The sequence below is a fragment of the Pseudophryne corroboree genome, chromosome 5, assembly GCF_028390025.1.
Source record: "Pseudophryne corroboree isolate aPseCor3 chromosome 5, aPseCor3.hap2, whole genome shotgun sequence".
NCBI classification, from domain to species: domain Eukaryota; kingdom Metazoa; phylum Chordata; class Amphibia; order Anura; family Myobatrachidae; genus Pseudophryne; species Pseudophryne corroboree.
In genome coordinates, this window is record NC_086448.1 from 694,989,809 (window position 1) to 695,013,065 (window position 23,257).

The following is a 23,257-nucleotide window of genomic DNA, read 5'->3' on the forward strand; positions in this document are numbered from 1 at the left end:
ACACTCTATGAAATGACACCTGAACCATTAAAAATCGGTGTTGTCATTTCTTCCCTGTTGCCCTTCCAAAAACTTTGCTTAGCCGATTAAATACATAGATGCACACAGAGCTGCAGGGTCTGCCCCCTATGAATTTTTCTATCATGAGTATGCCATATCCAAATATTCAGAAATACGGAATATTCAGAAATACGGAATTCTTTGAGTGAGAGTGAGATAGTGAAAACTTTGTTTTCTGATGGCTCAATGTACACAAACTTTGTTTAATACACAAAGGTATTAAAAATATTGTATTAACTGACCTTCAGGCTGTGTGTATAAGGTGTATATGAAACATAAATGAATTGTGTGAATGTACGCACACTTTGTTTAATGCACAAAGTTATTAAAAATATTGGCTAAAATTACCTTCAGGCTGTGTGTATAAGGTGTGTATGAAACATACATGCATTCTGTGCTTAGATTTAGTTCCCATCACCATGCAATTATTCCAAAATCGTATGCAATTATTCCAAAATACGGAAAAATCTGGGCCCTCATTCCGAGTTGTTCGCTCGCAAGGCGATTTTAGCAGATTTGCTCATGCTAAGCCGCCGCCTACTGGGAGTGAATCTTAGCTTCTTAAAATTGCGAACGATGTATTCGCAATATTGCGATTACAAACTACTTAGCAGTTTCAGAGTAGCTTCAGACTTACTCGGCATCTGCGATCAGTTCAGTGCTTGTCGTTCCTGGTTTGACGTCACAAACACACCCAGCGTTCGCCCAGACACTCCTCCGTTTCTCCAGCCACTCCCGCGTTTTTTCCGGAAACGGTAGCGTTTTTATCCACACGCCCATAAAACGCTGTGTTTCCGCCCAGTAACACCCATTTCCTGTCAGTCACACTACGATCGCCGGAGCGAAGAAAAAGCCGTGAGTAAAAATACTATCTTCATAGCAAAATTACTTGGCGCAGTCGCAGTGCGAACATTGCGCATGCGTACTAAGCAGAAAAACGCTGCGATGCGAAGAAAATTACCGAGCGAACGACTCGGAATGAGGGCCCTGATATCCAAAATACTGCTGGTCCCAAGCATTTTGGATAAGGGATACTCAACCTGTATATATATAAAATTAGTGTATCATTCCATAATGCATGTGCATTACTAAGTTCAATTTCACTAGATAAATGCATTTATATTGAATTTGGGTTATAATATTCGGCGCCAGCTGTTTGTATTAAATAAACAGTGTACGGAATATCTGTACAGTATATTACTAACCACAACTAGTCAAAGTTTACTGTGATCTAACATGTTCTGTTGTGAAATAAAAAAAAAACATTGCATTTGACTTTAGCGTTTTGCATTCAAACTGACAATTTACTCCTCAAAGTTATGTTTTCAATAACTATAAAACTCACCGTATCCTATATTAATAGTTTGCATTTCCTGAATGAGAGTATTAAAGGTCAGCTGAAATATCATTTACACAGTCTCCTAAGACAATATCTTAAACTTTGAATTAACTTCTGTAAAATCACAGAACTAGCAGGAAAAACTCTCCTGACAGAGGTGAACAAGCCAAGGTGAACAACCCAATTACCAGCTAAAGTGTTGTTCGGTTATTGGAAAAATCCTCAAATGTTCAGGCATCACTATAATGTAGTTTGAAAGCAGAGTGAAAGTTGATGCGTCATGGGAACTCAATCTGTAAGAGCTAGGAAAGAGACTCTGCCCTCACACATACACACCACACACATGTACTGGGAGGACGTTCTTTTTGCACTGTACAATGAATGCATTTATAATGGTGAAAAATTATTCTCATCTTTGACAAATTGGGATGCTTTGGAGAACATGCACTATTTTCCTTCCTTTTAGACTTTTGTAAATGGTACCAACTGTGCAGAAGAAGACTATCTTTATCTTGGAGGTGTACGCTAAATACCAAAAATGAGAATTTTCAAGAGAAACCATGTTGCATACTTGCCTATTTTAAGGAATGTTTGGGTAGTCTGGAATTTCAGACAGCACTCCTGGACAACTAAGAGAGAAGGCCACCCTGCTCCCCAGCTACACAATGATGACAATTGCGGCACTCTATTGAGGAGTCATGGGACGATGGGAGCAATGTTATCATGCCCCAAGAACTTGCACCTTGGACCTCTGTCCTGGGATTTCCAGGCAGTGGCGGAGTATGGCTACTCTGCACTTTATGATGCATGCCTACTCTCTACTCTCTCTACATGGTGCATGCCTACTCTCTATTCTTCACTTCATGGTGTATGCCCAATTTCTACTTGCCCTTCATGGCGCATGCCACTCTCCAGTCCTTACTTCATGGTGAATGCCCACTCTCCAGTCCTCACTTCATGGTGCATGCCCACTCTCCACTATGCACTTCATGCTTCATGCCCACTCTCCATTCTGCACCTCATGGTCCATGACCGCTCTCCACTATGCACTTCATGCTGCATGTTCACTCTCCATTCAGCAGTTCATCGTGCATGCCTGCTCTACACTCTGCACTTCGTGGTGGATGCCCGCTCTCCACTTTATGTAGACAGTGTTCAGTAATAATGGGGTCTATTCGTGAAGCAGTGAAAAGTGTGGAGAAGTGAGCCAGTGGAGAAATTGCCCATGGCAACCAATCAGCATTGAAGTAACATTTATAATTTGCATACTATACAATTGTACGGAGCAGCTGATTGGTTGCCATGGGCAACTTCTCCACAGGCTTACTTCTCCACTCTTTTCACTGCTTCATAAATAGACCCCATATTCACTTATAAGCAGTACCTACAGCAGCCATCACTTTAGTTTTCACTAGAGCCATTTTATAAAAGAATGCAAATATGAAGAAACATTGGAGTTTTTCCAAATAAACTTTTCACAATTATGTTATCACTGTAAATGCTAAAGATATTATAAGTCAACAAGCTGTTTATTAAGTACCCTAATACACAAGCACAGGGCCAGAAGAAGGACTACATTGACTTGGGGCTAGAAATGCTCTAGGAACTATTGTGGGAGAGGTGACCTGTGATATGTGGGTGTGGCCAGTGCCATATGGGCTTCTCCATCCCCTAATCTATCAGTCCCAATGTCTCCCTAAAGATATAAAAGCAGAAAAATGTATAATTTACTGCGGAAATTAGAAATAACATTTTAATACGTATGGCTTATGGGTGACCATGTGATTAGTTGGGCGGCTGGTCATCATCTGAATGATGATGATGGGTCTAGTTTTATAAGGAGATCTGGAGCGGCAGTCCCATCTGTCTAATTGTTAATCTGGCCCCGCACAAACCTGCACTTCACACAAATGTAGCACATCCCCTGAAAATGCAACCTAATAGAACTTGGATATAGCTTAAGTGCAGTGTCGGACTGGGGCATGAAGGGCCCACCGGGGGAATGCAGTGGTAGGGGCCCATGCTTAGAGGCTTGGCACGAGTGCATATATTGGGCCCCTTAATAAATATATATAGTAAATACTGCTAGCGCATGTATGATAATGTACCAGATTAACCACTTAACTGACGATTTTTTCCCCCCCCAAAAAAACGCTCCGAAATTGTCTGGGTTTTTTTTATGAGTGAATTATGTGAAGAACATGAATTTATCCCTATCCAAAGTGATTTTAGTAAAAAAAAAAAAAAAAAAAAAAATGATTTAAAAAATAATAATATTTTTCCAAACATCGAAACATCGATCTGGAACATCGTGACAATTGGAACACTGGTAACATCGCGACCATCGCGACTTTCGCCTCCAGGTACACAGGGGGGCTTGGGGAGAGGGGGGGGTTTAATTTACACTCCCCAGTAGTTGCCATTGTCTACAGCCGCGGGAGGGGGGGATCCTGCCGTGCTGACCGATCAGCAGTGATCGGCAGCATGGCAATCAGTAAGGGAGAGTGCAGGGAGGTAGAGGGACCCTCCTCTTACAGCAGCAGCAGCAGAGGGAAGTTTCTCTTCCCTGCCACTGCTAACACTGTTTATCTGACTGGTCGCATCCTGTGCGACCAGGTCAAATAAAGCACTTGCAGGCATGGTCGCATCTGCGACAATGCCAGGCAAGTGGTTAATAAGCATATCAAATTCCAGAACCGCCCACATAACTTTCATAAACCTTCCTATCAAATTGCATCCACTCTGTACAGTCCGCACATATCCTCACGTCTTCTCATTCTTCACTCTCCCTTCCTCTCGACCCCGGTTCATCATTGCAGTATGATCATATCATACAGCCCACCATGAACCTTTGCAATCTGGTGGACAACTATGCAATAGATAACACCTATCCGTGTGTATCCATGCCTATTTCCCTATAGATCGTAAGCTTGCGAGCAGGGCCTTCCTACCTCTATGACTGTTTGTCATTACCCAGTTTTGTTATATCATTGGTATTTCCAATTGTAAAGCGCAACGGAATTTGCTGCGCTATATAAGAAACTGTAAATAAATAACAGCAATGCTCTGTACAAAATACACCATAGTCCTGTGCAGTATATAGTAACATATGTATAATGTATAACTCAAGTACACAGTCTGGATTCTGGTGCCTAGAGGAGGGGGTGGGGCCCCAAGCAGTGGGGCCCACCGGTGGTTTCCCTTGTACCCCTGTGTGCCAGTCCGACCCTGCTTTAGTGTATATTTTGTTGGTAATTGAGGCCTAGTGTAAATATGCACAGAAGAACTTCATCCATTGCGGCTAAAGAATGTCTATTTGGATCATTCACCATTTCCTTTAGGATTACTGCATGAAAGAAGTTTCCATAGAATTTGTATTGTGGCATAATATCACTTCATCATTTCTGACATATGCAGTGCAGCGTTCAAAACAGATGAGCTGATCAAAACGATGATCGGCCCTGGATACTCTGTACAGCATAATTGTACCCAGCAACTGAGAACTGGCTGCTCGGACTTTGGGCCTAATTCAGATTCAGTTGCAAAGCTGCTATTGTATGCACATTGGTCGATGTGTTCTTACTGTGCATGAGTCTCAGCTGCAGCTGCCGTTGCAACAAGGAATTAGTCGCAAAGTGAGTGACAGGTAGACAGCATTTGGGGGCGGGAACGGGGAGTGGTCAGGTAAATGCAGGCGTGTTATGGCGAATCATGCGTTTTCTGGGCGTGCATAAATTAGCAGTTGCAATCTTACTTGCTACTGAAGAGCCCTCTGCGTCCTTGGAGAGCAGCTCAGTCTGAGCCTCTACCGAGCCATTCATATTCTGTGACATGACCTGATTTGCGACAACTGTACTGATGTATCAGCAGTTCTATGCCGTCGGGTGGAAAGATGCAACAGAAGTGGACGTCCCTATGCTCAGGTTAGCTTCTGCCCATATTAGCATATAATCGCAATTGCGAATGGCAAGAGATAGCAAAAGCAAACCCAACCAACAACCACATCTGAATTAGGTCCACTGTATGTAGCTTAATCTGCATCAAAATTTTGACAATTAAACATTGATTACAATGCTTTATGGGACTGGACAAGAGATAGCAATAATATCTATCTATCTATATATGGCTTCATCCATCAGGTTTAATAAGGAAATGATGAATCCATGGATCTTAACATATTGCAGGATTTCACATTCTTGGTTTGACTCAATAGAGGTTCACTGTGATAAATGAGTAAAGACAATCATTACATAACATCTACCCAGAAACACATACACAGAGGGGGACAGATCCCAGTAAAGCAGTTCAGAAAGTTACCTGTATATAGAAGAACCAGTGGTGTCACTACAAGGTGCAGACGGCACCAGGTGACACCATACGAGGGAGTGACACAAAAATATCAGAGCAGCAGTGATGGCTGCACGTGTCATCCACACTGTGCCAGAAAGGGCTGTGGTCACACCCCCGGAGGGGCGGCACCGTGGACATGAGGTGATGAGATTTTTAGATGTTGGTCTGATACAGGAGGTCCATGGCGGGGTAACACCATATAGTTGTTTAGGTTGAAAAAAAGACAAATGTCCATCGAGTTCAACCTGTATTATACATTTTTATATTAATTAAATGCTGTATCCTTGGATATTTTTTTCCGCTAGGAATTTATCTAATCCATTTTTAAACTTATCAATTGAGTCCACCATTACTACCTTCTCTGGCAGAGAATTCCAAATCCTTACTGTTCTTACTGCGAAGAACCCTTTTCTGCGTTGTGTATGGGATTTTTTTTTCTTCTAACCTTAGGGGATGTCCTCGTGTCCTATGTAGTGTTTTTTGATAAATCGTTTGATAAATCCTTGTATTGTCCCTCAATGTTTTTAAAAATATTAATAATGTCCCCCTCAATCGCTTCTTTTCCAGTGTAAACAAATATAACCTTTTAAGTCTTTCCTTAAAATCTCATCCAGTGCCTCTAACCCCTTAACCAGTTTAGTGGCTCGCCTCTGAACCCTTTCGAGTTCCAAGGTATCTTTTTTATAGTGAGGTGCCCAGAACTGTACACAATATTCCAGATGTGGCCGCACCAATGATTTATACAGTGGCAGGATTACACTCTCATACCTTGTCTCCATTCCCCGTTTTATGCTTGCTAACATCTTATTTACTTTTCTTGCTGCATTTTGACATCGCGTACTGCTACTAAGTTTATTATCGATGAGCACTCCCAAATCTTTTTCAACTACTGTTATCCCTACATTTTCCCTATTAAGTTTATGGGCTGCCTGATTGTTCTTAGTCCCAAAGTGCATAACTTTACATTTGTCTGTATTGAACCTCATTCTCCATTTATCCGCCCAGACCTCAGGTCTAGATAAGTCATTCTGTAGAGACTCAACATCCTTGTCTGAATTAATTACTCTACATAGCTTAGTATCATCTGCGAAAATTGACACTGTGCTTTCCAGTCCCTCTCCTAGGTCATTAATGAATATGTTAAACAACAATGGTCCGTGTACTAAACCATGCGGTATTCCACTGAGCACTGAAGCCCATTCAGAGTACATTCCATTAATCCCCACTCGCTGTTCCCTATTGAACGGCCACTTACTCACCCAAGTACAAATAGTGTCTCCTTACCCAAGCTCTCTTAATTTGAGAATTAGTGTCTTATCTGGAACTTTGTGTCAAATGCCTTAGCGAAGTCCAAAAAGATCACATCCACTGCTTGACCCTGGTCAATATTATCGCTCACTTTCTCGTAGAAGCTTATTAAATTAGTTTGACATGACCTGTCCTTCACAAAACCATGCTGATTCCTAGTAATAACCTTGGAGGTATCCAAGTACTCAAGTATGCTATCCCTTAATATTCCTTCTAATAATTTCCCCACTATAGATGTCAAACTTACCGGTCTATAGTTACCGGGGTGAGTTTTAATACCCTGTTTAAATATTGGGACTACCTCTGCTATACACAAGTCTTTTGGTATCGTTCCTGATCTAATTGACTCTCTGAAAATCAAATATAAGGGTCTCGATATCTCTACGTTAAGTTCCATAAGAACCCTGGGGTGGAGTCCATCCGGCCCAGGAGATTTATTTATCTTAATTTTACTTAGTCTCTCCCGGACTACCTCCTCGTTTAACCAAGTACCTAGCAACGGGTCGTTATTGTAGCTTATGTTATGCTCTACAATAACAATCAACCTGTCCTCATTCGTGAATACTGATGAGAAGAAGTTATTAAATAAATAGGCTTTTTCCCAATCATCATTAATCAAGACATCCAACTCGCCCTTTAAAGGCCCAATATTCTCCCTTTTTAACCTTTTACCGTTTATATACTTAAAGAACTTTTTGGGGTTTGTTAAACTCTCCTTTGCAATTTGTTTTTCATTTTCTATTTTAGCTGCTCTGATTTCTTTTTTTGCATTTTTGTTACTTTCCTTGTACAACTGGAATGATTCCACCGTTCCGTCAGACTTAAATGCTTTGAAAGCACGCCTTTTCTTATCCATTTGTTCCTTGATCTTCTTATTAAAGCTGGCCATACATCAGGACGATATCTTTCCAACCAGCCAACTAGTTGGCTGGTTGGAAAGATAATGTGGCAGTGTGTGGGAGCAAACGATTATCAGCCGTTTGCTCCCACACGCTGAAAAACGGACAGAAACGGTCTGTCCAACTAGTTGGGAAAATCAAACCTGTTTGATTTTCCCAACCAATCGTTCAGGTGTAGGGGAAACTTTCCCCCCAACTGAATGATAAGTAGGCGGACACTGCCTGCTAGTGTCCGCCTACTGCGCGGCAGCATGAACCCCCCCCCCCCCAATCACCTGTGACAGCGGGCTGTGCAGTTCGGGGCCTGAAAAGGGGCGGAGCTACGGCGGCACGAGGGGGCGGAGCTACACGGAATAGAGGGGCGGAGCTACACGGGACCAGACAGCTTTGCAGTGATGGCCAGCCAGACTTGGTAAGTGGAGGGTGAGAGAGAAGTGTGTGTGTGTGTGTGTGTGTGTGTGTGTATATGTGTGTGTGTATGGTAGAGGTGTGTGTATATATGTGTGTGTGTGTGTGTGTGCATGGTGGGGTGTGTGTGTGTGTGTTTGTATATATGTGTGAATTGTGTGTGTGTGTGAGGTATGTCTGTGTGTGCGCGCTTTATGGACGCCACTGCTGGGGGGGCCATTACATGCAAGGACGCTACTACTATAGGGGGGGCATTACGTATAAGGATGCTACTATTGCTGGGGGGGGGGCATTACGTATAACGATACTACTGCTGGGGGGGCATTATGTATAAGGACGCTACTATTACTGGGGGGGCATTACGTATAAGGACGCTACTACTACGGGTGGGGCATTACGTATAACAATGCTACTACTACTGGGGGGCATTATGTATAAGGACGCTACTATTACTGGGGGGGCATTACCTATAACAATGCTACTACTACTGGGGGGCATTATGTATAAGAACGCTACTACTACAGGGGGGCATTACATATAACGATGCTACTACTACTGGGGGGCATTATGTATAAGGACGGTGCTACTACTACTGGGAGGGCATTACATGTAAGGATGCTACTACTATAGGGGGGGCATTACGTATAAGGACGCTACTACTATGGGGGGGCATTACGTATAAGGACGCCACTACTATAGGGGGGGCATTACGTATAAGGACGCTACTACTATGGGGGGGCATTACGTATAAGGACGCTACTACTATAGGGGGGGCATTACGTATAAGGACGCTACTACTATTGGGGGGCATTACGTATAAGGACGCTACTACTATAGGGGGGGGCATTACGTATAAGGATGCTACTACTATAGGGGGGGGCATTACGTATAAGGATGCTACTACTATAGGGGGGGCATTACGTATAAGGACGCTACTACTATGGGGGGGCATTACGTATAAGGACGCTACTAATATAGGGGGGGGCATTACGTATAAGGACGCTACTAATATAGGGGGGGGCATTACATATAAGGACGCTACTAATATAGGGGGGGCATTACGTATAAGGATGCTACTACTATAGGGGGGGCATTACGTATAAGGACGCTACTACTATGGGGGGGCATTACATATAAGGACGCTACTACTATAGGGGGGGCATTACGTATAAGGAGGCTACTAATACTGGGGGGCATTACAAATAAGGACGCTACTACTGGGAGGGCATTACATGTAAGGATGCTACTACTACTGGGGGGGCATTATGTATAAGGGCGGTACTACTACTGGGGGAACATTACGTATAAGGACGCTGGATCAGATGAGTATAATTATCTTTTATTTTCAGGTACCCGTGGATTCTACTTGGAGAAGAGGACCGACTGCTTCGTGTCAACATAGGTAAGTATGTGTGTGTCGACATGTGTGAAATAAAGTTTTACTGTCACGGTGTGTGTCTCCTGTTTTTATTTGGGTATTTTTTTTCCATTAGAACTACAGGTACCAGCGGGCCCGTTTTTCTCCCGCATGCTGGTACTTGTGGTTCTCCAAGTACCAGCTTGCGGGGGAGGCTTGCTGGGACTTGTAGTACTACTGGAAAAAACAATATTCTTTCAATTTTCTCAAGGCTATCAGCCCCCCATCCGCAGCCTTTGGATGGGGGGGACAGCCTCGGGCTTCACCCCTGGCCCTTGGGTGGCTGGGGGGGGACCCCTTGATTGAAGGGGTCCCCACTCCCCCAGGGTACCCCGGCCAGGGGTGACTAGTTGGATATTTAATGCCATGGCCGCAGGGCACTGTATAAAAGTGACCCCCGGCTGTGGCATTATCTGTCCAGCTAGTGGAGCCTGATGCTGGTGTAAAAAATATGGGGGACCCCTACTCTTTTTGTCCCCCGTATTTTTTGCACCAGCACCAGGCGCAGAGCCCGGTGCTGGTTTTAAAAATACGGGGGATCCCCTGTCCCTTTTTTCCCCGGATTTTTAGAACCAGGACCAGCTCGAAGAGCCCGAGGCTGGTTATGCTTTGGAGGGGGGACCCCACGCAATTTTTTTCCGGGTTTTTCCCATTCCATTTAAAAAAAAAAATATATATATATAATAATAATCTTTTTAAAAATATATAGTGCAGAATATCTACATCTTATATATATATATATATATATATATAATTTGCCTTGGCAGCCCAACCATGCTGGTATCCATAGTTCAGTATAAAAATAAGTAAATCTAATAAATGTATGGTGGTGAAAGAAAAGCCCAGTTTCACTGAAAAAAAGACACTTCTGCATGTTTTGAAATTAAAAAACAAAACAAAACTGAAGAACTGTAGGCAGGCACTGTCCGCCTACTTCGGTGACATCACAAGTTGGACAGAAGTTGGAAGGTTGGTTGGTCTGATGAAAAGTTGGTTAGATGTGTGGAGCACTGGTAAAAAGTTGGTGAGATGTGTGGGGCACTGTTTTAGTTGAACAGACAAGTTGGATGGTTGGAAGATTGGAGTGTTGGAGAAAAGTTGGTCTGATGTATGGCTAGCATAAGTCTCATGGGTTTGAATTTACTATTCCTGTTTTTGTTGACTTTGGGAATATACAAATGAGTGTACTTATTGAGTGCAGTTGTAAAAACATCCCACATTTCAGCAGTATTCTTACCATGAAATACAATTTCCCAATTGGTGTCCCTCATTGCTTGTTTCAGCAATATGAAATTAGCTTTCTTAAAGTTAAAAGTCTTAGTTAGACCCTTATATTGTTGTTTTTGGAAGCTGATATCAAATATGATCATATTGTGATCGCTATTTCCTAGGGTCTCCCCTACTTTAGTATTTGATATTATTTCCTCATTATTAGTTAGTACTAGGTCCAGTATAGCCCTATGCCTAACTGGTTCTTCAATTACCTGGGACAAGTAGTGATCTTTTAGAATGTTTAAGAACCTGTTACCCCTAGTTGTTTTTACTGTTTCGGTGTTCAAGTCTATGTCTAGGTAATTAAAGTCCCCAACAATAATGACGTCCCCCCATACCTACAGCTTTTCTCAATTTGCTGCAAGAGTAGTAATTCGTCAGACACACATCTGGCGGTTTATAGCATGTCCCTATTAAAAGTGTTTTTGTATCTTTACACCCACTCGAAATCTCAACCCATAATGACTCCACGTTATCTCCAGTCCCCTCGTAAATGACCTCTTTTAAAAACGGTTTTAAGAAAGGTTTAACATAAAGACAAACACCCCCTCCCTTTTTATTAGTCCTGTCTCTCCTGAAGAGGGCGTACCCCTCCATGTTTTCCGCCCAATCGTGAGAATCGTCCCACCATGTCTCTGTAATGCCTATTATATCATATTGGTCATTAAGTGCAATTGTTTCAAATTCCCCCATTTTACTTGTTAGGCTTCTTGCATTTGTAATCATACACTTAAGTTTGGTATTTCCCTGATCCGCAAGTTTTGTTGTGGATAATGTTTCCTTAGGAACCTGAGTTTCCCTTAAATTACCATCGCTGACTATTTTTCTCCTTCCCCCCTCTCCACCCCCATTATACTTTATACTTACCATTCTTCTTCACTCTCTAGTTGTCCCACTAATTCTTTCTAATCCCACCCCCCAGGCACTTAGTTTAAAATCTCCTCCAACCTTCTAACCATCCTTCCCCCCAGCACCGTTGCCTCCTCAGGTTCAATCCATCGCGACAAAAAAGATGGCGCTTGACTGAGAACTCCACCCAGTGTTCTAAGAACACAAATCCCTGTTTACTGCACCAGTCCCTGAGCCACACATTTACCTCCCTAATCTCCCTCTGCCTCCCTGGGCTAGCGCGTGGCACAGGTAATATTTCAGAGAATATTACCTTAGATGTCCTGGCCTAGGTCCCTATAATCTTTCTTAAGGACATCCCACCTACCACTAACTTTGTCGTTGGTGCCAACGTGCACCAAGGCCGCCGGGTCGTTCCCGGCCCCTCCCAACAATGTTTCTACCCAGTCCGCAAAGTGCCATACCTGAGCACCCAGGAGACAACAGACTGTACGGCGATCAAAGGTCCCGGTAGCAGATTGCCCTGTCTGTCTTCCTGATAATAGAATCCCCTACCACCACAATCTGACTAGGTACCTCGCTTTCTTTTGTTCCCTTTGTCCTGGAGGGACCGCTCCTCCGGTTGCTAGAGGGAACGGTATCCTCCAGTGCTATCATTTCCTCACTGCCATCCCCAGAATCTTCGTCCAATCGGGCGAATTTATTGGGGTTTGGCAGATCGGAGCCCTCTTAGGGCTGATACCAGAGGATCACGGTGGACGCTGGCTGTACCTGTGACGAGCGGGCCGTACAGACCGTGAGCGGAAGCGGCTGTGCAGGCTGTGACGAGGCGGAAGTGACGCGCACGATGGTGCGCGTGGGAGCCGGGGAGCGCACCAAGCACCGGAGCAAGCTGGGGTCTGAGGGATAACTAGGATGGAGCCGAAATAGCGGATCCATCTGCGGGGGACAGGTTACTGCACTGGGTTACACCAACCCTAGTGACACCACTGAGATGGACAATCTCTCTCATTGCAGCCATACATTGGTGATGGGTAGAGAAGGCAGCCCTATGTGTACTACTGTAGTACTAGGCTGATAGGTATTTATGTTTATTGGGTTCTAATATCATCCAATGGAATAGACATACAGTAGTGTACTCTACCAGACAACCAGGTATACATAGAAACAATGTTATATATTGCTGTAATATTTTTATACAAACAATATGTGTTAGATCATTGACCATTGTCTGAGTAACACTACATATACTTACAACATAATCAATGTTTTTATTAGAATAGTTCAGATGCGTCACTCTTCTGAAACGCTGAGTGAGGGACTCATCCTTCCTGCTGCGGAGCTGATTGCTGCTTCTTGCAATGAGATCTACTGTTAGACGAACCATAACTGCTCAGCAGAAACAGTTGTGACCTGTCTGTGTTGCTAGGATGTGTTATACATCATTGTCCTAGAGAGACATGAAAATAAAAGTAAGACGAAGTGTGTGATTTTCACGTTTCCCATTGTATATCACACATTGTGCACGAAAATACATTACAAACTAATTGCAAACATGGCAGCAGTCCTTATTATAAAATTAGCACACAGATAATAAGATTTTACTCACCGGTAAATCTATTTCTCGTAGTCCGTAGTGGATGCTGGGAACTCCGAAAGGACCATGGGGAATAGCGGGCTCCGAAGGAGGCTGGGCACTCTAGAAAGATTTATGACTACCTGGTGTGCACTGGCTCCTCCCACTATGACCTTCCTCCAAGCCTCAGTTAGGACACTGTGCCCGGACGAGCTGACATAATAAGGACGGATTTTGAATCCCGGGTAAGACTCATACCAGCCACACCAATCACACCGTACAACTCGTGACACTATATCCAGTTTGACAGTATGAAAACAACTGAGCCTCTCAACAGATGGCTCAACAATAACCCTTTAGTTAGCAATAACTATTTACAAGTATTGCAGACAATCCGCACTTGGGATGGGCGCCCAGCATCCACTACGGACTACGAGAAATAGATTTACCGGTGAGTAAAATCTTATCTTATCTTATCTTATCTTAGTGGATGCTGGGAACTCCGAAAGGACCATGGGGATTATACCAAAGCTCCCAAACGGGCGGGAGAGTGCGGATGACTCTGCAGCACCGAATGAGAGAAGTCAAGGTCCTCCTCAGCCAGGGTATCAAATTTGTAGAATTTTGCAAACGTGTTTGCCCCTGACCAAGTAACAGCTCGGCAAAGTTGTAAAGCCGAGACCCCTCGGGCAGCCGCCCAAGATGAGCCCACCTTCCCTGTGGAATGGGCTTTCACTGATTTAGGATGCGGCAGTCCAGCCGCAGAATGCGCCTGCTGAATCGTGTCACAGATCCAGCGAGCGATAGTCTGCTTAGAAGCAGGAGCACCCAGCCTGTTGGGTGCATACAAGACAAATAGCGAGTCAATTTTCCTGACTACAGCCGTCCTGGAAACATAATTTTTCAAGGCCCTGACTACGTCCAGTAACTTGGAATCCTCCAAGTCCCTAGTAGCCGCAGGCACCACAATAGGTTGGTTCAAGTGAAAAGCTGATACCACCTTAGGGAGAAACTGGGGACGAGTCCTCAATTCTGCCCTATCCATATGGAAAATCAAATAAGGACTTTTATATGACAAAGCCGCCAATTCTGATACACGCCTGGCCGAAACCAAGGCCAATAACATGACCACTTTCAACGTGAGATATTTTAGATCCACGTTTTTTAGTGGTTCAAACCAATGTGATTTTAAGAAACTCAACACCACGTTGAGATCCCAAGGTGCCACTGGAGGCACAACCGGGGGCTGAATATGCAGCACTCCTTTTACAATGTCTGAACTTCAGGTACTGAAGCTAATTCTTTCTGGAAGAAAATCGACAGAGCCGAGATCTGTATCCTAATGGAGCCTAATTTTAGGCCCATAGACACTCCCGTTTGTAGGAAATGCAGAAATCGACCTAGTTGAAATTCCTCTGTTGGGGCCTTTTTTGGCCTCACACCAAGCAACATATTTCCGCCATATGCGGTGATAATGTTTTGCAGTTACATCTTTCCTGGCTTGAATCAGCGTAGGAAAGACTTCCTCCGGAATGCCCTTTTCCTTTAGGATCCGGCGTTCAACCGCCATGCCATCAAAACGTAGCCGCGGTAAGTCTTGGACCAGACAGGGCCCCTGCTGCAGCAGGTCCTGTCTGAGCGGCAGAGGCCATGGGTCCTCTGATATATTTTCTTGAAGTTCTGGGTACCAGGCTCTTCTTGGCCAATCCGGAACCACGAGTATCGTTCTTACTCCTCGCCTTCTTATTATTCTCAGTACCTTTGGTATGAGAGGCAGAGGGGAGAACACATAAACCGACTGGTACACCCCCGGTGTTACCAGAGCGTCCACAGCTATCGCCTGAAGGTCCCTTGACCTGGCGCAATATCTTTTATAGCTTTTTGTTGAGGCGGGACGCCTTCATGTCCACCTGTGGCCTTTCCCAATGGTGTACAATCCTTTGGAAGACTTCTGGATGAAGTCCCCACACTCTCGGGTGGAAGTCGTGTCTGCTGAGAAGATCTGCTTCCCAGTTGTCCACTCCGGGAATGAACACCGCTGACAGTGCTAACACATGATTTTCCGCCCATCGGAGAATCCTTGTGGCTTCTGCCATCGCCATCCTGCTTCTTGTGCCGCCCTGTTGGTTTACATGGGCGACTGCCGTGATGTTTCCTGATTGGATCAGGACCGGCTGGTTTTGAAGCAGAGGCCTTGCCTGACTCAGGGCATTGCAAATGGCCCTCTGTTCCAGAATATTTATGTAGGGAAGTCACCTGACTTGACCAAAGTCCCTGGAAGTTTCTTCCCTGTGTGACTGCCCCCCAGCCTCAAAGGCTGGCAACCATGGTCACTAGGACCTAGTCCTGTATGTCGAACCTGCGGCCCTCTTGAAGATGGGCACTCTGCAGCTACTACAGTAGAGATACCCTGGTCCTTGGAGACAGGGTTATCAGCCTAATGCATCTGAAGATGCGACCCGGACCACTTGTCTAACAGGTCCCCCTGAAAAGTTCTTGCATGGAACCTGTCGAATGGGATTGCTTCGTAGGAAGCTACCATTTTTCCCAGGACTCGCGTGCAATGATGCACCGATACCTGTTTTGGCTTCAGGAGGTCTCTGACTAGAGATGACAGCTCCTTGGCTTTCTCCTTCGGGAGAAACACTTATTTCTGGTCTGTGTCCAGAACCATCCCCAGGAACAGTAGACGTGTCGTAGGAACCAGCTGTGACTCTGGACTGTTTAGAATCCAACCGTGCTGTTGTAGCACTTTCCAAAATAGTGCTACCCCGACTAGCAACTGCTCCTTGGACCTCGCCCTTATAAGGAGATTGTCCAAGTACGGGATAATTAAAACTCCCCTTTTTTGAAGGAGTATCATCATTCCGGCCATTACCTTGGTAACACCCTCGGTGCCATGTACAGTCCAAACGGCAGAGTCTGGACTTGGTAATGGTAATCCTGTACTACAAATCTGAGGTACTCCTGGCGAGGATAGTAAATAGGGACATGCAGGTAAGCATCCTTGATGTCCCGGGATACCATGTAATCCCCCTCGTCCAGGTTTGCAATAACCGCCCTGAGCGATTCCATCTTGAACTTGAATTTTTTATGTATGTGTTCAAGGATTTTAAATATAAAAAAGGGTCACACCGAACCATGCGGTTTCGGTACCCCAAACCGTGTGGAATAGTAACCCCGTCCTTGTTGAAGTAGGGGCACCTTAAGTATTACCTGCTGGGAATACAGCCTATTAATTGCCTCTAGCACAGCCTCCCTGCCTGAGGGAGTTGTCGGCAAGGCATATTTGAGGAAACGGCGGGGGGAAGACATCTCGAATTCCAGCTTGTACCCCTGAAATACTACTTGAATGAAACAGGGATCCACCTGTGAGCGAGCCCACTGATCGCTGAAATTTTTGAGACGGCCCCCCACCGTACCTGGCTACACCTGTGGAGCCCCCGCGTCATGCTGTGGACTCAGAGGAAGCGAGAGAAGAATTATGATTCTGGGAACAGGCTGACTGGTGCAGCTTTTTCCCTCTTCCCTTGACTCTGTACAGAAAGGAAGCGCCTTTGACCTGCTTGCTTTTCTGAAGCCGAAAGGACTGTACCTGATAATACAGTGCTTTCTTAGTCTGTGAGGAAAACTGAGGTAAAAATATTTCTTCCCAGCTGTTGCTGCGGATACGAGGTCCCAGAGACCATCCCCAAATAATTCCTCACCCTTATAAGGCAGAATCTCTATGCGCCTTTTAAGGTCAGCATCACCTGTCCAGTGACAGGTCTCTAATACCCTCCTGACAGAATGGACATTACATTCATTTTGGATGCCAGCCGGCAAAATATCCCTCTGTGCATCCCTCATATATAAGACGACGTCTTTAATATGTTCTCATGTTAGCAAACTAGTATGTTTGACAGGGTCACCGACCACGCTGTAGCAGCACGCTCTGCAGGTTTCAGTCTAGTACCTGAGTGTGTAAATACAGACTTCAGGATAGCCTCCTGCTTTTTATCAACAGGTACCTTCAAAGTGGCCGTTCCTAAAACGGCAGTGCCACCTATTTTGACAACCGTGTGAGCGCCTTATCCACCCTAGGGGATATCTCCCAGCGTAACTTATCCTCTGGCGGGAAAAGGTACGCCATCAGTAACTTTTTAGAAATTACCAGTTTCTTATCATGGGGAACCCACGCTTTTCACACACTTCATTCATTCATCTGATGGGGAACAAAACATTGCCTGCTTTTTCTCCCCAAACATAAAAACCCATTTTTAGAGGTTAATGTCAGAAATGTGTAACACATTTTTTATTGCCGGGATCAAGTCACGGATGTTCCTAGTGGATTGTGTATATGTCTCAACCTTGTCGACACTGGAGTCAGACTCCGTGTCGACATCTGTATCTGCCATCTGAATGAGCGGGCGTTTTTGAGCCCCTGATGGCCTTTGAGACGCCTGGGCAGGCACGGGCTGAGAAGCCGGCTGTCCCACAGCTGTTACGTCATCCACCCTTTTATGTAAGGAGTTGACACTGTCGGTTAAAACTTTTACCTAACCATCCACTCTGGTGTCGGCCCCACAGGGGGCGACATCACATTTATCGGCATCTGCTCCGTCACTATATAAGCCTCCTCCTCAAACATGTCGACACAGCTGTACCGACACACCGCACACACACAGGGAATGCTCTGACTGAGGACAGGACCCACAAAGCCCTTTGGGGAGACAGAGAGAGAGTATGCCAGCACACACCAGAGCGCTATATAATGTGGGGATTAACACTATAACTGAGTGAATTTTCCCCCATAGCTGCTTGTATATACAATATTGCGCCTAAATTTAGTGCCCCCCCCTCTCTTTTTAACCCTTTGAGCCTGAAAACTACAGGGGAGAGCCTGGGGAGCTTTCTTCCAGCTGCACTGTGAAGAGAAAATGGCGCCAGTGTGTCTGAGGGAGATAGCTCCGCCCCTTTTCCGCGGCCTATTCTCCCGCTTTTTTCTGGATTCTGGCAGGGGTATTTACCACATATATAGCCTCTGGGGCTATATATTGTGGTATTTTTGCCAGCCAAGGTGTTTTTATTGCTGCTCAGGGCGCCCCCCCCCCAAGCGCCCTGCACCCTCAGTGACCGGAGTGTGAAGTGTGTATGAGGAGCAATGGCGCACAGCTGCAGTGCTGTGCGCTACCTTGGTGAAGACTGATGTCTTCTGCCGCCGTTTTTCCGGACCTCTTCTTGCTTCTGGCTCTGTAAGGGGGACGGCGGCGCGGCTCCGGGACCGAACACCAAGGACTGGGCCTGCGGTCGATCCCTCTGGAGCTAATGGTGTCCAGTAGCCTAAGAAGCCCAATCCGGCTGCAAGCAGGCGAGTTTGCTTCTTCTCCCCTTAGTCCCTCGCTGCAGTGAGCCTGTTGCCAGCAGGTCTCACTGAAAATAAAAAACCTAAATCTATACTTTCTTTCTAAGGGCTCAGGAGAGCCCCTAGTGTGCATCCAACCTCGGCCGGGCACAAGATCTAACTGAGGCTTGGAGGAGGGTCATAGTGGGAGGAGCCAGTGCACACCAGGTAGTCATAAATCTTTCTAGAGTGCCCAGCCTCCTTCGGAGCCCGCTATTCCCCATGGTCCTTTCGGAGTTCCCAGCATCCACTAGGACGTCAGATAAAAAATAAGAATTTACTTACCGATAATTCTATTTCTCGTAGTCCGTAGTGGATGCTGGGAACTCCGTAAGGACCATGGGGAATAGCGGCTCCGCAGGAGACTGGGCACATCTAAAGAAAGCTTTAGGACTATCTGGTGTGCACTGGCTCCTCCCCCTATGACCCTCCTCCAAGCCTCAGTTAGGATACTGTGCCCGGACGAGCGTACACAATAAGGAAGGATTTTGAATCCCGGGTAAGACTCATATCAGCCACACCAATCACACCGTATAACTTGTGATCTGAACCCAGTTAACAGTATGATAACAGATGAGCCTCTAGAAAAGATGGCTCACTACAACAAGAACCCGATTCAGTTAACAATAACTATGTACAAGTATTGCAGACAATCCGCACTTGGGATGGGCGCCCAGCATCCACTACGGACTACGAGAAATAGAATTATCGGTAAGTAAATTCTTATTTTCTCTGACGTCCTAGTGGATGCTGGGAACTCCGTAAGGACCATGGGGATTATACCAAAGCTCCCAAACGGGCGGGAGAGTGCGGATGACTCTGCAGCACCGAATGAGAGAACTCCAGGTCCTCCTCAGCCAGGGTATCAAATTTGTAGAAATTAGCAAACGTGTTTGCCCCTGACCAAGTAGCTGCTCGGCAAGGTTGTAAAGCCGAGACCCCTCGGGCAGCCGCCCAAGATGAGCCCATCTTCCTTGTGGAATGGGCTTTTACAGATTTTGGTTGTGGCAGGCCTGCCACAGAATGTGCAAGCTGAATTGTACTACAAATCCAACGAGCAATAGTCTGCTTAAAAGCAGGAGCACCCAGCTTGTTTGGTGCATACAGGATAAACAGCGAGTCAGATTTTCTGACTCCAGCCGTCCTGGAAACATATATTTTCAGGGCCCTGACTACGTCCAGCAACTTGGAGTCCTCCAAGTCCCTAGTAGCCGCAGGTACCACAATAGGTTGGTTCACATGAAAAACTGCTACCACCTTAGGAAGGAATTGGGAACGAGTCCTCAATTCCGCCTTATCCATATAAAATACAGATAAGAGCTTTTGAAAAAGCCGCCAATTCTGATACACGCCTGGCCGACGCCAAGGCCCACAGCATGAACACTTTCCACGTGAGGTATTGTAGCTCCACGGATTTAAGTGGCTCAACTCAATGCGACTTCAGGAAATCCAACACTACGTTGAGATCCCACGGTGCCACTGGAGGCACAAATGGGGGCTGACTATGCAGCACTCCCTTAACAAAAATCTGAACTTCAGGCAGTGAAGCCAGTTCTATTTTGGAAGAAAATCGATAGAGCCGAAATCAGGACCTTAATGGAACCCAATTTTAGGCCCATAGTCACCTCTGACTTGTAGGAAGTGCAGAAATTGACCTAGCTGAAATTCCTCCTTTGGGGCCGTACTGGCCTCACAGCACGCAACATATTTCCGCCATATGCGGTGATAATGGTTTGCGTTCACTTCTTTCCCAGCTTTAAATAGCGTAGGGATAACTTCCTCCGGAATGCCTTTTTCCTTCAGGATCCGGCGTTCAACCGCCATGCCGTCAAATGCAGCCGCGGTAAGTCTTGGAACAGACAGGACCCCTGCTTCAGCAGGTCCTGTCTGAGCTGCAGAGGCCATGGGTCCTCTGAGATCATTTCTTGGAGTTCTGGGTACCAAGCTCTTCTTGGCCCCCCGGAACAGTGAGTATAGTTCTTATTCCTCTCTTTCTTATTATTCTCATTACCCTGGGTATGAGAGGCAGAGAAGGGAACACATACACCGACTGGTACACCCACGGTGTTACCAGAGCGTCCACAGCTATCGCCTGAGGGTCCCTTGACCTGGCGCAATATCTTTTTAGCTTTTTGTTGAGGCGGGACGCCCTCCTGTCCACCTGTGGCCTTTCCCCATGGTGTACAATCATTTGGAAAACTTCCTGATGAAGTCCCCACTCTCCCGGGTGGAGGTTATATCTGCTGAGAAAGTCTGCTTCTCAGTTGTCCACTCCAGGAATGAACACTGCTGACAGTGCTAACACATGATTTTCCGCCCATCGGCGAATCCTTGTGGCTTCTGTCATTGCCATCCTGCTTCTTGTGCCGCCCTGTCGGTTTACATGAGCGACCGCCGTGATGTTGTCTGACTGGATCAGCACCGGCCGGTGTTGAAGCACGGGTCTAGCCTGACTTAGGACATTGTAAATGGCCCATAGTTCCAGAACATTTATGTGTAGGGAAGTCTCCTGACTTTTCCATAGGCCTTGGAAGTTTCTTCCCTGTGTGACTGCCCCCCAGCCTATGAGCACTCTGCAGTCACCACCACAGCGACACCCTGGCCCTTGGAGACAGGGTTATCCGCCGATGCATCTGAGGATGCGACCCGGACCACTTGTCCAACAGATCCCTTGCATGGGAATTGACGAATGGAAATTCTTCGTAAGAAGCTACCATCTTTTCCAAGGCTCGCGTGCATTGATGCACCGATACCTGTTTTGTATTATGAGGTCTCCGTCTAGAGACGCCAACTCCTTGGACTTCTCCTCCGGGAGAAACCCATTTTAACCTGTTCTGTGTCCAGAACCATATCCAGGAACAGTAGACGCGTCGTAGGAACCAGCTGCGACTGTGGAATATTCAGAATCCGGCCGTGCTGTTGTAGCACTTCCCGAGATAGTGCTATTCCGACGAACAACTGCTCCCTGGACCTCGCCTTTATAAGGAGATCGTCCAAGTACGGGATAAGTACTTCGGCCATTACCTTGGTAAATACCCTCAGTGCCGGGGACAGACCAACGGCAACGTCTGAAATTGGTAATGACAATCCTGTACCACAATTTTGAGGTACACCTGGTGAAGAGGGAAAATAGGGACATGCAGGTAAGTATCCTTGATGTCCAGTGATACCCTGAAATTTTCCAGGCTTGCAATAATCGCCCTGAGCGATTCCATTTTGAACTTGAACCTTCGTATATAAGTGTTCAAGGATTTCAATTTTAGAATGGGTCTCACCGAACCGTCTGGTTTCGGTACCACAACATTTTGGAATAGTAACCCCGGCCTTGTTGAAGGAGGGGTACCTTGATTTCACCTGCTGGAAGTACAGCTTGTGAATTTTCGCCAGTACTACCTTTCCGAGGGCAGCAGGCAAGGCTGATGTGAAGGCAACGGCGAGGGGGAGTCGTCTCGAACTCCAGCCTGTATCCCTGTGATACTACTTGCAGAACCTAGGGATCCACCTGTGGGCAAGCCCACTGGTCCCTGCAGTTCCCGAGACGCGCCCCCACCGCACCTGTCTCCACCTGTGGAGCCCCAGCGTCATGCGGTGGACTCAGAGGAAGCGAGGGAAGAGATTTGATCCTGGGAACTGGCTGACTGGTGCAGCTTTTTTCATCTTCCCTTGTCTCTGTGTAGAAAGGAAGCGCCTTTGACCCGCTTGCTTTTCTGAAGCCGAAAGGACTGTACCTGAAAATACGGTGCTTTCTTAGGCTTTTGTGAGGAAACCTGAGGTAAAAAATTTTCTTCCCAGCTGTTGCTGTGGATACGAGGTCCCAGAGACCATCCCCAAACAATTCCTCACCCTTATAAGGCAGAATCTCCATGTGCCTTTTAAATGCAGCATCACCTGTCCACTGCCAGGTTTCTAATACCCTCCTGGCAAAATGGACATTGCATGAATTCTGGATGCCAGCCGGCAAATATCCCTCTGTGCATCCTTTATATATATATATGACAACGTCTTAAATATACTCAATGTTAGCAAAACATTATCCCTGTCTTAGCTATTATCTGACAGGGTATCAGACCACGCTGCAGCAGCACTATTTATGCTGAGGTAATAGCAGGCTTCAGTGTATAACCTGAGTGTGTAATTACAGACTTCAGGATCGCCTCCTGCTTTTATCAGCAGGTTCCTTCAAGGTGACCGTATCCTAAGACGGCAGTGCCACCTTTTGACAAACGTGTGAGCGCCTTATCCACCCCAAGGGATATCTCCCAACGTGACCTATCCTCTGGCGGGAAAGGGTACGCCATCAGTAACTTTTTAGAAATCACCAGTTTCTTATCGGGGGAAACCACGCTTCTTTTCACACTTCATTCATTTATCTGATGGGGGAACAAAACACTGGCTG

The 23,257-nt window shown here is 45.9% G+C and overlaps 1 protein-coding gene across 3 annotated transcripts in view; it reads right to left on the reverse strand.

The window, feature by feature from the left end:
- The window catches only part of PPP1R42 (protein phosphatase 1 regulatory subunit 42), a 154,563-nt gene that overhangs the window by 79,032 nt on the left and 52,274 nt on the right, over positions 1-23,257 (reverse strand). For all 3 annotated transcript variants that reach the window (XM_063923856.1, XM_063923854.1, XM_063923855.1), the window contains exon 2: positions 13,158-13,352. In XM_063923856.1, the coding sequence (XP_063779926.1) occupies positions 13,158-13,289 (132 nt within the window). In that variant the 5' untranslated portion in view covers positions 13,290-13,352. The remainder of the gene's footprint in view (positions 1-13,157; positions 13,353-23,257) is intronic.